This window comes from Portunus trituberculatus, chromosome 40, assembly GCF_017591435.1.
Source record: "Portunus trituberculatus isolate SZX2019 chromosome 40, ASM1759143v1, whole genome shotgun sequence".
Taxonomy (NCBI): Eukaryota; Metazoa; Arthropoda; class Malacostraca; order Decapoda; family Portunidae; genus Portunus; species Portunus trituberculatus.
In genome coordinates, this window is record NC_059294.1 from 12562604 (window position 1) to 12577603 (window position 15000).

The 15000-nt window shown below is 42.4% G+C and overlaps 1 protein-coding gene across 2 annotated transcripts in view; it reads right to left on the reverse strand.

The window, feature by feature from the left end:
• Positions 1-15000, reverse strand: part of LOC123516125 — a 191565-nt gene that overhangs the window by 30762 nt on the left and 145803 nt on the right. For both annotated transcript variants that reach the window (XM_045275233.1, XM_045275234.1), the window contains one exon: positions 6360-6641. In XM_045275233.1, the coding sequence (XP_045131168.1) occupies positions 6360-6641 (282 nt within the window). The remainder of the gene's footprint in view (positions 1-6359; positions 6642-15000) is intronic.

A 15000-nucleotide genomic window follows, 5' to 3' on the forward strand; every position in this document is an offset into this window, starting at 1 on the left:
GATTTCAAAGAACAGAAGAAAGAAATAAGAGAAAATAAAAGAAACAGGAAAAGAGAGAGAGAGAGAGAGAGAGAGAGAGAGAGAGAGAGAGAGAGAGAGAGAGAGAGAGAGAGAGAGAGAGAGAGAGAGAGAGAGAGAGAGAGAGAGAGAGAGAGAGAGAGAGAGAGAGAGAGAGAGAGAGAGAGAGAGAGAGAGAGAGAGAGAGAGAGAGAGAGAGAGAGAAATGGAGGGATATATAGGGTGAGATGGAGAGAAAGTGGAGGAAGGAATAAAAACGAGGAAGATGATAGTAGGAAAATGAAAGATGAAAGTAAAGATTTAAAAGGACAGATAAAAGAAGTTTCAGAAAATGATAAAAACACGAAAAAGAGATAGAGATAGAGATAGAGATAGAGAGAGAGAGAGAGAGAGAGAGAGAGAGAGAGAGAGAGAGAAGGGATATATGTTGAGAGAGATGGAGAAGGAAAATGGAGGAAAGGAGGGAAAAATCGAGGAGAGGAAAGTAATGGAATGAAGAATGGAAGGTGATGGAAGGCGGTGAGAGGTGATGGTGACTCGTGTTCACTTTATTAAGTCAGGATGGGAAGAGGGACACCATTTGGTCCTGACGGGAGAATGGAGCGAGGAGGAGGAGGAGGAGGAGGAGGAGGAGGAGGAGGAGGAGGAGGAGGAGGAGGAGGAGGAGGAGGAGGAGGAGGAGGCAACGGTGGTGGTGAAAAAAGGACACCAGATGACAATAAAGGGAAGAAAAGTTGAAAAGAAGATGAAGTAGTAGAGAGAGAGAGAGAGAGAGAGAGAGAGAGAGAGAGAGAGAGAGAGAGAGAGAGAGAGAGAGAGAGAGAGAGAGAGAGAGAGAGAGAGAGAGAGAGAGAGAGAGAGAGAGAGAGAGAGAGAGAGAGTCACACATACAGATATCAACAAGGACAAAAATAAAGAAACAGACAAACGGACAGACACACTATACACAGTCATACAGACAAAACAGATAAACCGAGAGAAAATTAAAAGAAAATGACAAATAGAAGTGCAGGAAAATGAAAAAGAGAAAACTAAAGAAAAAAGCAAGAAAATGAAATGACAAAAGAAACACAACGAAAAATAAAACACACACACACACACACTCACACACACACACACACACACACACACACACACACACACACACACACACACACACACACACACACACACACATCGAAAGAAAGACAGAAAACACAGAGATTGAAGTACACACAAAAAGTAAAACAAAAAAGTATAAGAAAGAAGAAAAAGAAACTAGGAGATGTTGCAGTGCTTTTCCCTCGCGTCCTTTAAACACCATACTCTCTTCCCCGCCTCCTCCTCCTCCTTCTCCTCCTCCTCCTCCTCTGCTCCTCCTCCTGCTCCTCCTCCTGATCTTCTACTACTCCTTGTCGTGAGGTGTGTGTCGCGTTCCTTCTGCTTCTTCTCCAACTGTCTCCTCGAGTTCCTGTCTTCCCTTCAGTCCAACACAGTGTCCTAACCGAGAGAGTTTAACGCCGCTCGTCACAGTCTAAATCTCGCCGAACAGTCCCCATGTCTTGTCTCTCTTGATCTGAAGTGTTACTGGATTGCAAATGGACTTGTTTTTCCCGTTGTGTGTGTGTGTGTGTGTGTGTGTGTGTGTGTGTGTGTGTGTGTGTGTGTGTGTGTGTGTGTGTGTGTGTGTGTGTGTGTGTGTGTGTGTGTGTGTGTGTTGTAGGTTGTTGTCTTGGGTATTTCTTCGTGTCTTGCGTGCGTGAGTTTTTCTTTTTCTGTTTTATTTTGGCGAGTTCTGTTCAGTTTCGTCTTCCCAGTATTTTTTTTCTTTTTAAGTGTGTTTGTGAAGCCTTCTTTCACTAGCAGATAGGTAATTTCTCTCTCTCTCTCTCTCTCTCTCTCTCTCTCTCTCTCTCTCTCTCTCTCTCTCTCTCTCTCTCTCTCTCTCTCTCTCTCTCTCTCTCTCTCTCTCTCTCTCTCTCTCTCTCTCTCTCAGGCTTGCTTCCAATTTGTTATGAAAAACTGCAATACTTCCTTGCTTTCGCTGTCTCCTTGTCCTTGTCAGCTTTTTATCATTTTATTCCTCGCTACCTTGCTAAGATTCTCTCTCTCTCTCTCTCTCTCTCTCTCTCTCTCTCTCTCTCTCTCTCTCTCTCTCTCTCTCTCTCTCTCTCTCTCTCTCTCTCTCTCTCTCTCTCTCTCTCTCTCTCTCTCTCTCTCTCTCCGTCATCATCGTTATAATTATCTGCTCTTCTTTTCTTCTTTCTTTTTTTTTTCTTTAGCCACCTTATTCTCCTTCCCCCGCTTTCTCCTCTCCTTCCTATTTCCTCTTTCATTACTTCTGCTCTTCCTCCTCTTCCTCCTCCTCCTCCTAATCCACCTTCTTCTTCTTTTCTTTGATTACTACTGCTAATTCAACTTTTCAACTTTCATTCCCTTTACTATCGCTGTGTGGCTCTTTTCTGCCTCTCCTTCTATCACCACAACTACCACCACCATCACCACCTCCACCCACCACCACGACCACCACCATCACCACCGTAATACAGCAGCGCCCCGAGGGAGTGGTCGCCGCCTTATCAAGTCGGTGGGTGGCAGGCGTCGCAATAGATCAATAGAACCCTGTGAAACCATCCGTCTCAGCATGTGGGGGTGATAACACACACACACACACACACACACACACACACACACACACACACACACACACACACACACACAGAAAGAGAGGTGATAACATAAGGTTTATCTAAAGCTTCCAGACGTTCCTCCTTTTACTCTCTCTCTCTCTCTCTCTCTCTCTCTCTCTCTCTCTCTCTCTCATCTTTATTACCCTCATCACCGTTTCCCTTTGACCGCTGCACCCTTCATTAATCCCTCATCTGCATAACGCTTCTAAGTAAGTAATACCCGATCCCTCTCTCACTCTCGCTCTCCTCTCTCTCTCTCTCTCTCTCTCTCTCTGCCACGTAATTTTGCAACCTTCAGGAAAACGTGGAGGCCGAGAGGAGGCGGCACGCAGGCCACTTTACCGCTCTGTTACCTCATCCACGCCTCCTCCTTAATGACGTGAGAAGAGGCAAAGGGAAAAGGCAAACACTTGAAGGAAACACGGAGAAGGAAGAGGAGGAGGAAGAGGAAGTAGAAGAGAAGGAGAAGGAGAAGCAGGGATTTTTTTTTTTTTAGATCAAGACTAAGCAAACGCCGAAGGAAAAAAAATCTCAATGAAAATAAAGAAAAAATGAGGATGTTGATGCGGTACAAGTGAAGAAGCTAAGAGAAAGATTGGAAAAAAGAAGGTAAAAAGAGAGAAAAGATGAGGGAAACAAAAAGGTTCTTAAAAATGTCGATTACAGAGAAGCGCGAGAGAAAGAAAATACAGTTTTGTGAGGCAGGGAAGGTTAAAAATATAAAACAGGCGATAATAGCAGAGAGAGAGAGAGAGAGAGAGAGAGAGAGAGAGAGAGAGAGAGAGAGAGAGAGAGAGAGGATGGGTGATGGCTGATGTCTTTGGTGGTGGTGGTGGTGGTGGTGGTGGCATTTCAAGGAAGGTAAAGCACAGTCTCGGAAGCTGGTCACGATCAGCCTCAGTCCCCGTGACCAAACCACTTCCCTCCTAAACCCGCCGAGAGAGAAAGAAAGGAAGAGAGCGCGACGGGTGCCTGAGAGAGAGAGAGAGAGAGAGAGAGAGAGAGAGAGAGAGAGAGAGAGAGAGAGAGAGAGAGAGAGAGAGAGAGAGAGAGAAAAGGGAAGGGCGAGGATGCGGTGGAGAGAAGTGTGGGAATGGAGTCGAGAAAGTGGAGAGGGAAATGTGACGTGAAAATGTGGAGGAGGAGGAGGAGGAGGAGGAGGAGGAGGAGGAGGAGGAGGAGGAGGAGGAGGAGGAGGAGGAGGAGGAGGAGGAGGAGGAGGAGGAGAAGGAGAAGGAGAAGGAGAAGGAGAAGGAGAAGGAGAAGGAGAAGGAGCGGTGATTCTGGTAAGAAGTCACAAGTAGGTAGGAGAAATTAACAGAAGAAAAAGAAAAACAAAGAAATCGCAGACTGAGAAAAAGAAGAAAAATGAAAAAAAAAGAATATATAAATAATCAAATATATGAAGAAAACAGTAAAACAAGAAAAAGCTGAAAAAAATGTCCTTCATCCCCATAAATACATCACCATTCTTTGTGTCTGAGAAATAAAAACTTATTCTTTGTCCAGTCTAATACATATTTCTTCCTCCACCTCTCCATTCTTCTCCGTTTCTCGCGCCTTCACTCCTATTATCACATTCCTACACTTGAAAACCCCTCAGGCGGACAGGACGAAGTGTTAACAGTGAGTGGACAGCAGGAAGAAGGTTGCTGTGATGGTGGTGGCGGTGGTGGTGGTAGTCGTAGGAAGCCATACTGAATCTTACGAGAAAACAGTTCATTTATCATCCAGGCAGGAAAGGGGAACAAAGCCGTGTCTCAGGTCGGCGCCACGCTCACAGCTCGCCTAGTCCTTGCAACTTCGCGTGTGCCAGGTCAGTGCGGCGCAAATGTATGAGTTTGACGGGCCGGGAATGAGGTTAACTGAGGTCGTGATGTACGGAGTATAGAAGCTAGGGAAAGAGAAGATGGAGAGGGGGACGGGTAGGGGGATGGGAGGAAGAAGAAGAAGAAGAAGAAAGAAAGAAAAAGGAAAAGGAGGAGAAGGAGAAGGAGAAGAAGACGAAGAAATAGGTGGAGAACAACAACAACAACAACAACAACAACAACAACAACAACAACAACAACAAGAAGAAAATAGAAAATAAGAAGATGAAAACTTTAAAGCAATGCAAGCAAAGTGGAAATAAGGGACAAGAGGAAAATATAAACAGAGAAAGATTGAGAGGAAGAAAGAAATGAAGGGGAAACAAGAAGAGCTACACGAAAAAAAGAAGAAAAGCAACAAGAGAGAGATAACGAAGGAAAATAACACACACACACACACACACACACACAGACAAGCACAGGGAATAATGACAGTTTACTTAAAGACACCTCTCTCTCTCTCTCTCTCTCTCTCTCTCTCTCTCTCTCTCTCTCTCTCTCTCTCTCTCTCTCTCTCTCTCTCTCTCTCTCTCTCTCTCTCTCTCTCTCTCTCTCTCTCTCTCTCTCTCTCTCTCTCTCTCTCTCTTCTTTGACACGAGATGCGATTAATATTTTCTGTCACGCGCTGTTTCCGAAAATACTAAGCCATCTGGACAATTATTTCTCGACCCTCGACATACAATAAGACAGTTGGAAGACAGCTTGGCCTACTGACCGCCTTCTTCTTCTTCTTCTTCTTCTTTTTCTGCAGCATTTGTCTGAAGGTTGCTGTTCCTCGCTAATTCCCTGTACTTCATTCTCTCTCTCTCTCTCTCTCTCTCTCTCTCTCTCTCTCTCTCTCTCTCTCTCTCTCTCTCTCTCTCTCTCTCTCTCTCTCTCTCTCTCTCTCTCTCTCTCTCTCTCCTCTTTTCGTCTTTATTACTTCCTTGGTCTTTTTCGTGTCTTCATGATCGCTGTTCCTTGCTAAATTTCTCCATTATCTTCTGTGTCCTTTTCATCAGTTTAACAATTTTTCAATCTTTTTATCTGTTATTTTCCTTTCCGTCTTGGCACTGTTCCTTACTCACAGCAAGGTTCTTTCTCCTCTTTCCATCTCTTTTGTATTTCCTCTCACTTTTCATCTTCGTTTTCTCCCACATTTCAGATTCATCATTCCTGTGCCCCACTGACCGACATACAGCTGGAAAGAGTGATTCGGGCATGCAGTGTCACGTACTATATTGGCTCGCTGACTGGCGTAATAAGTGTGAGTGTTCCTGTGAAGAGCTTGAAATGAAGAGAACATTGCGTGAGAGCTGTCGATTATATTGCCTGTGAATCCTTACGTTGTTTTCCTCTTTTTCACTTTCTTATTTATGTGGCAGTAGTTTTATTCTTGGTATAACGAACTGAGCTGTGTAATGGTACGATAATTGTGTAGTAGCAGTAAAATCACGATATAATAACGTAGAAGTACATAGTTATAGCGTAAATGTGTCACGAACGTAATATTGAGTTGCTAAGTGCTTCATAATAACAGGATAATTGCCCACCACACGTATGAAGAACGCCCAGTACTAGCACGGGTGGGTGACTGAATACAAGCTTGTCTATTAACTCAATATTCTTTTTTAATGGTAACTTTGATGGAACGTAGTTAACAAGAACCAAACTGTAAACAGAGAAAGATTCAAATTTTTCCTTACTGTTTAGTTCTAACTGATTGGATTACCTCTGGCGGAGAAGTGAATGAGGAGGTGGAAGAGGAGAGAGAGAAAGAGAGAAAAAAAAGTTGAAAAATAAGGACGAGGAACGAAATACTTACGGGGCGTGAAGTGGACGGTGTTACTTTTGTAGGTGGCGGCGGCTTGGCTACAATTGAGGGAGGCGTGGTAGGTGGTGTGGGGGCTGAGGTGGGCCAGTTTGATGTTCTTCGCTGACGTGCGCACCTCAGTCTTCACCAGCATAGCCTCCGTCTGTGGGCCGTAGTGCAGCGAGCAGGTGAGAGCGTGTTGCTGCCCCACCGTGGTCTCCCAGCTCAGCACTGCTCCATCACCTGTCACCTTCGTCACCGCCACCTTCAGCCTTTCCTGCACCATCACGGCGCCTGGGGAAGAAAGAAGGGAAGAGTTAAACAGATGCTTAACCCCATTCAGTACTAGAAAACATTTTTACCTTAAGATTTGTGTATGATTAGACCATTTTATTGACATTAACAAGAGTCTATGAAGGTCAGAAGATTAATGGCCAGAGTCTTCACTATTTTAATCCCCACACGAGTTTCTCAAGCTGCATAAAATCGCCAAACAGTAACCATAATGAATATGGAAACATGTCATGGCACTCAAAGGGTTAAATATCATAGCATCGAGGAATTGCACAGTTAACATTCCCAAAGATGATGACGCCATAAACAGCTGAAGTGCCTTAATTACTGCGACGCCATGAAATCTGCAATGTTCCACGATACCCAATATTTAAAGAAAAACCTTCGAAAATGTAAATCACCGTATATAATGTGCTTAAGGAGGAAGGAAGAGTAAATTCTATAGAACCTGACGGAAAATGAAATGAGAAAGAAACTTCATAACGTAAATTATTATGAACATACATACTTCACTTCTTTCCTATCCTGTGCATAATGTGTCACAAAAGTGATGAAAGGGATTGTCGACGCCTGCTAAAGAAAGAAGGCATAAGGCAGAAGATACAAGAGATACGATTCGCTATATTTCTCTATACTTCATGATTTAACGAGACACCAAAAGTATACACCATTTCCTCACCACAGACCAGTACAGAAATGTGAAAGATACCATCGAGGCGAGAACCACACTTTGTTACACCACAAGAGTATCACCAAGGGAACACACACTTAATTTTCCCCCGCACATAACACACGAAGGCAAGGCAAAGACATATATTTCAGAAGTAAGGAAGAGGATATTCAAGACCCGGAACGCTGAATCACCCTATACATCACAATATATACTAAATTCTCCAACAAGTGTCTCCCTCCCACTTGCTTCTTTTCCTGTCGTCTCCTCCAGACAGACGCTCTCAGAAGTAAGTGTTTGTCACACCAAGAGAAGCTTCCAAATGTGAGTACATGAAGGATATACTTGCTCCTGTACACCGTGAAATATTTTATCGTTCCTTTTGATGGAGCGGAGGCGAGTGATGTAGAATGCTAGCGATAGATTGATATGATACGTATAAAAGCCCAATAAGTGAAAAAACAAAAACAAGTCGCGTCACACCACAACGAATCCCGAATCTGTACAAAATCCCAAACACAAACGGACACAATACAAGGACAAAAAACAATAATTACCCACCTCACTTCGTCACAATAAACAAAAGAGAAAAAAAGGAAAGCAAAACAACACACGTCACACCGCAACGAATCCCATCCTGTGTCACAACAGCACCCCTACAGAGGACACTACACGCACACACTCGCACAATCAGACGTGAAACAAGAACAAAACACTAACTCCAACCGCACGGCTCTCCACTCCACTGACTACTGTAAACAAAAGAGCGCGGTGTCAAAATAGAAAATGCGAGGGGGGAAAAAAAAGTGTATATATAGAGAGTAATGATAATAGACCTCCATCCCCTCCAGAATCCACTCACCTTAAAATGACCTTTACGTAATTGCTCACGCGGAAAATTAATAAGCCGCCGGAGCTAAAGGCTATTTTCGCTGACGCCACCGCCGCCGCCGATTCTGCCGCCTCTGCTGTTTTTGTTGCTGCTGTTGTGCAGGGAAGGAAATGAGAGAGAGAGAGAGAGAGAGAGAGAGAGAGAGAGAGAGAGAGAGAGAGAGAGAGAGAGAGAGATTCACTAACAGACAGACCATCAGAGCGACACAGACAAAACAAATACTTACATACAGACAGACAGACAGACACACAGATATAGACTGACTGACTGATTGACTGATTAATAGACATACAGACAAACAAAGAAACAGACTGGCTAACTGAAAGACTAGCATAGAAAGAGATAAAAGCCTTGATAATTGAAGGAAAAAGAAGAGAGATAAGGAAAAAGCGAACGAGAGAGAGAGAGAGAGAGAGAGAGAGAGAGAGAGAGAGAGAGAGGAGAGAAAGAGAGAGGTGCTGATCCGTAAGAGCTGCGTGTGTGGCTGAGAGGACTCCGAGGGCTAAAGGCGAGGGGACGTGTTGGGGGAAGGATGAGGGAGAAGGGGGAGAGGGAGGAGGAGACTACTGAGGAGCGGAGGTGTTGGGGAAGCTCAGCCCACCGTGAGGAGAAAAATAAAGGGAGGGACTTGGTGGTAGGCAATACACCATGACTTCTAGCGTGAAAACGAGAGATCGGTAGCGAAAAATAAGTCAGGGATGAATATTTCTCACCTCTAAAATCTTTGCTTACTTAAGAGTGTCAGGAACTCTCGTATTTCACCTTGCAGTTCAACCTTTCACTGATAGATAGCGTGAGTATTGCACTTTCTATTACTGGAGTGCTCATGTTAGTGCTTCAACTCCCTCACACAAGCAACAATTCACGAAACACAAAGTATGAAATCTTTATAGGTGTGTGCAAGAGAGAGAAAAGAGGGTAGAATTTTTTTTTTTTTTTTTTTTTTGTGGGTAAGAGGGAATTTCTAGCCAGTTTAGTGTTTAGCAATGGCGGTAGAACAAATGTCTCGGTAAGCTTATAGATAAAGAAACTGAAGTCTAATAGCAATAAAATGGTTAAATCAATGAGGATAGTAGATAAAGAGTTAGACAGCAAGAATTCTTCCATTTCTTCTTTGTCTTTTCTCTTCTCTCAAGACGCGTACCACAATCACTGTTTCCTTTAATTAATCTTCATCTTTTTTCCTCTTTCATTTCGTCTTGGCGAGCTAATTTTCAAGAGTATATTTAAAAGCTGATTTTAAAAGAGCATAAGTAAAAGAAAACCAGCAAAGAATTCTCTCTCTCTCTCTCTCTCTCTCTCTCTCTCTCTCTCTCTTTCCTTCTTTCTCTCCATCTCTCAAGACACAAATTACGATCACCGTCTTCTTTCTATTCACCTTCATCGTTTCCTTTTTCATTCTTTCTCGTCGTCTTCGTCATCGCGAGCTAATTCAAGACGGTTCAGCCATGTGTGAAAACTGGCGGGAGTGGGGACAAGAATTCGGATCAGTAAGGATGCTGCCGCCGCTCCGCCACTTCTCCCGCAGCCACACACGAGGATTGACAACTGAAAGCCATATCGAAGGTGAGGCAATTTTGTGAGGTAGGAAAAAGAACGCGTGTGTATCGACGAAGAAGATTGTTATATTTGTTTCCTTATTTTTTACTCATATTGTGTCATATTTAGTGGAGAACAATGGAGGGAATGAGTAAGGACAAACAGAGGTGTATGAACAGTCACTTGTTTTATTTACTTTTTGTCGTGTTTATAATGAGATGAGAACAATGGAAGAGAGAAAAGGGAAGGTAAATATAGAGAAGTAAAAACAATGGTTGAGCAATCAAGCGGTTTTTTTTTTTTTTTTTTCCTTCATTTCCGTCTTATTACTATTCCGAACGCTACTTTAATTAATGCTGCTTTTGCTGTTGTTATTGCTACTGCTGCTACTATTATTACTATTACTGCTACTGCTGTTACAATTACTGCTAGTACTACATATTACTACCTCCATTATTACTATTATTTTTTTTATTGTTATCATTATTATTATCATTATCACTATTATCATCATTATTATAACTATTCCAATCCCCGCTCTTTTTCTACTGCTCCTCCTCAACATCTTAAAACCCACAAAATCCATTCCCACCCATCCACACACACACACACACACACACACACACACACACACACACACACACACACAGCCCCTCGCGCAGCTGTTGCGAACTTGTGGCGACTTTCCGAAGGATTGCGAGGATCAGGGGTTGTGATTGTCCTCGGCTCAGCGCGATCCACCGCCCGCCGGGACTGGGAGGGAGAGACTTAAGACGCCAGTAACGGGAAGTCGCGAAGTAGTTGCCGGCAGATACATATACATTAGGTTTTACATTACTCAGTGGTGTTTTACTGAAGAGAGAGAGAGAGAGAGAGAGAGAGAGAGAGAGAGAGAGAGAGTGTCAAAAACCAAATATAAAAAAGTACATATTTTTCGTTAACTTTTTTTTAAGAGTTAGTGTAATAGAGAGAAATATTGGAAATTCATGTATATAATTAGGAAAACAAAAGAAAAATATCACACCACATCTTGTTTTGTTATGAAGAAATTAAATGAAAAAAACATGAAAAATTAGCAAAAACTAAACAATCATTGAAAAACACGACAAATCCGAGAGAGAGAGAGAGAGAGAGAGAGAGAGATCCATTAGTCGCCTTAGCACCGTAACGTCCAGCTCAGTCACGCGTAGCTTCAGTTATACTCAAGTAATAGAGATTAAGTGCATTATATTACTGGTCCTCTGTTCTCGTCACACGCTACCCTGACCTTCGTGCTGCCTCTCTCTCTCTCACCCTCTCCCTTCCTCTCCCTCTCTCTCTCTCTCTCTCTCTCTCTCTCTCTCTCTCTCTCTCTCTCTTTCGTCAGGTTATAAGTCAGTGTTTAATTCGCCAGACACTTGTTGAGAGTTCTTAATAACTTGTGAAATAGTTGCGTAAGATTGCATTTGTATTATTAAGATGTTTCATAAGTGTTTTCCTTTTCTTGTGTGTGTAATTGTCAAGTTTTGTTTTGTTCTCTCAGTAATTTGTATAGCAAGGTGAAGTCAATCAATACCAGCTTGTCCTTCTCTCTCGGTACATATTTCCAAGTGTTTTTATCTTTTAATCAGGGAAGACAATAAGAGAGAGGTCAAATATATTCTCTCTCTCTCTCTCTCTCTCTCTCTCTCTCTCTCTCTCTCTCTCTAAACGTTTTCGACTTCTTATGTCTTTTATCAGAGGGAGAGAGAGAGAGAGACAATATACCGCCAAATACATTTTCATTCTCTCATTTCCTCATATTCTCTCTCTCTCTCTCTCTCTCTCTCTCTCTCTCTCTCTCTCTCTCTCTCTCTCTCTCTCTCGTCACGGGGCTGATTGGCGCCCCACTCGGGAAGGCACAAGTGTGGTGTGGGAAGTGCGGGAAGTGGAGAAGTTAGTGACAATGGTCCCTGTGTGCGTGCGGCGAGCCACTCAATCAGCATTAATAACCGACCACCGCTTGCTTACACCTCACTCCTCTTCCTCTTGCCGCTGCTCCTCTCCTTCTCGCTCCATGTTATTAAAGCTTCCGGTGATAAATATTCTGTAAACAGTAAGTAAATTCACATCGCCTTTAGTTTATGTGCATGTGTTTCGCGTGTTATCCGTTGCTTATTTGTTTCAAGGGTGGTCTGGGATGAGGATAGATGAAAAGGGAAGGTTTGTGGAAGGTCTTTGCTTTGTCCCGTGTTGAATTCATAAAAGCTGATGATTATGGTGATGGTGTTTGTCTGGTTCACGTTTCTCTTTGTAACAGTGATGATGAAGCATTCCGTAATGAGATTAATGCAGTATCTTTTTTCCTTTGTCTTTCAACGTAACTTTTTTTTTAACATTTCTTGTCGAGTTAACTGAGCGGTTTGAATAATACTGATACGGTAGTAAAAGAAAATCATAATCAATCCTTTTTTACTTCATGTGTTCCTTTTGTCATTTTGCCATACTCTATGACTCTCTCTCTCTCTCTCTCTCTCTCTCTCTCTCTCTCTCTCTCTCTCTCTCTCTCTCTCTCAATTATTTTTTTATATCTCTCCTTCGTAAATTTTTCTCACCTCTCGTTAGTTGTTGTTGTTTTTTCATTTACCATCCTCGTTTAATTTGTTCCAAGCTCTCTCTCTCTCTTCCCAATGCCACTTTTCTAATCTCCCTCAGTCTCGTTCAATTTTTCAAACCTCCCCTCGTATTCTGCTTCTCGATCCATTGTTTCTCTCTCCCTCCGTGATATTTTCCTAACCTCCACATTCTTTTAAGTTCTCCTTCGCTTTCTTCCCAGCAGCTCACTTGTCATAAGCCCGAGTCGGTCCAATTTTCCGCAGAGCAAAATCATATTCGCCACTGAACCTCACTCTCACTTCACTTTCCCCCAAGCTAGCCACGCGCCTCCATCACCCGCCAGCCAGCCAGCCACCGTCGCCCTGCAGGTGCTCTCTCATACGTACTCCTCACTGCCTTCACGGTACAAGGTAGAGACAAATGCTGCTCAAACTGTACCTGTAACTTGTAGTCTCGTCAGTGTGGGTTTACTTTTTTATTTCATTTTCTTATTTTTTTCTATTTTTTTCTTGCTTCCTCTTTTTTCTTTCTTTCTTCCTTTTTTCTTCTCTGCTTCGTTCTTTCTGACATTGTTTTTTGAGGAGCTGCGGCAAAAGGAAAGATTCACAAAAGGTGCCACTCCTGAAAGACGGATTATCTGAGACTATGAGAGGTGTTTCGAAATCTTCCTCTTAAAACAGTTCATGTCAAAGATGGAAGAAAATACAAAAGAGTGCAAGGAGTTCTAGAGTTTACCAGTAAGAGGAATGAAAGACTGCAAATGCTGGCTAACTCTTGCACTATGGAGGTGAACAAAATGGGGATGAAAGAAAGTTGAAATTCTCTCGTAAGGAAAAGTTGAAGGTGGGTAGAAATTCAGAAGACTGCAAAGAGTTCTAGAATTTGCCAATAGAAGGAATGTAAGTCTGAAAATACCGGTTAACTCTTGCACTACGGAGATTAACAAAATTGGGATGATAGAATATAGAAAGTCTCTCGTAAGGATAACTGCAAAAAGCCAATGAGATGATTAGACTGGTTTTTAGTGGTGCTCTTTTTCTATCCATGACCTTTATTAGATTTTCAAGTGGACCATGAAAACCATTGAAATCTCAATAACCTCCACTGAAATATGTTAAAAATACCTGAAGTAAGATCCGAATAATTAAATAAACGAATATAAATGAACTTCAGATGAACTAGTTAGAGAAAATCAAATAAAAAAAACCAGAATGGAAAGAGAGAGAGAGAGAGAGAGAGAGAGAGAGAGAGAGAGAGAGAGAGAGAGAGAGAGAGAGAGAGAGAGAGAGAGAGAGAGAGAGAGAGAGAGAGAGAGAGAGAGAGAGAATGGGTTATTGACTGATACTGAGTGGTAAATGGAACCAGTAAAAGGAAGTGAGTGCATTAAGAGATATTGAGTGATGAGTGATGATGATGATGATGATGACATTGATGATGGCGAAGATGATAATGATGATGGCGACGACAAATGAATACAGAAAATACAAAGATAAACAATTAGATAACAAAAAAGAGGAGGAAGAATATAAAACAAGAAAAATAGAAGGAAAAAGAAAAAAAAAAGATTGTAAGAGAAAGAACAAGAAAAGAAATAAGAAGAAAAGAAAAAATAAAAGAAAGTAGTGCAAAAGGGATACGGAGAGAGGTAGAAAGAGAAACAACACCAGAAGGAAAGAGAGCAGGAGGGAGAGAGCAAGAGGGAGGGAGGTAGGGAGGAGAGAAAAGAGACTCTGCAGTACAAAAGCAAAGCCAGGAAAGGAGAAACACTCGAGAGTACAAAAGCAAAGGAAGGAACGAAAGGGGAAACAGAGAAAGGAGAAGCAAGAAAAAAGAAAATTGACGAAAAGAGTAGATAGAAAAAACAAACTGAAAAGGGAACGAACGACTAAGGAAGAAAGTAAGGATGAAGTGAGATTAAAGGCAAAACGATAAAAGGACTGGAAGGAGAGAGAGAGAGAGAGAGAGAGAGAGAGAGAGAGAGAGAGAGAGAGAGAGAGAGAGAGAGAGAACGGGGCCTGACCTTCGACCGGGAGAACACGACCGGAATTAATCTAGACAGAGACATCAATTACTACGACAATGGATTACAAGGCAGGGAGGAGGAGGAGGACGAAGAGGAAGAGGAGGAAGAGGAGGACGAGGAGGAGAAGGACCGGATAGATCGTCAAAGTGGTTCCTGTGATTCATCGCCTCGTGAAGGCTTCGATACCTCATGAGTCCCTGAGTTTCGAGCACCCAAGACACGATTCGACTCACTGATTCACTACTTCATGGTTCACTGACTCCTGCGCTTCACTTTGTCTGTGTGTGTGTGTGTGTGTGTGTGTGTGTGTGTGTGTGTGTGTGTTCGGTACTGTGAATTATTGTTTTTGTTGTTGTTATTGTTGTTGTTGCCGTTGTTGTTGTTACGTTTCTCAAAAGTTAGTTCGATGTTGGACTTTGTAATTTCAGAAAAGAAACGAAATCAAATGAAAATATTAAAAAATTAAAAAGGGTATTATAATGAAGCGAATGGAAATACAGGACATAAAATAAAATAGACCATTAGTATAATTTTCACAAACACACACACACACACACACACACACACACACACACACACACACGGAAGAGGCACGAGAAGAGAGAAAAATAAAATAAAAATATGTTGCATGCCAAAATAAAGACAGATATTTGCAAAGTTT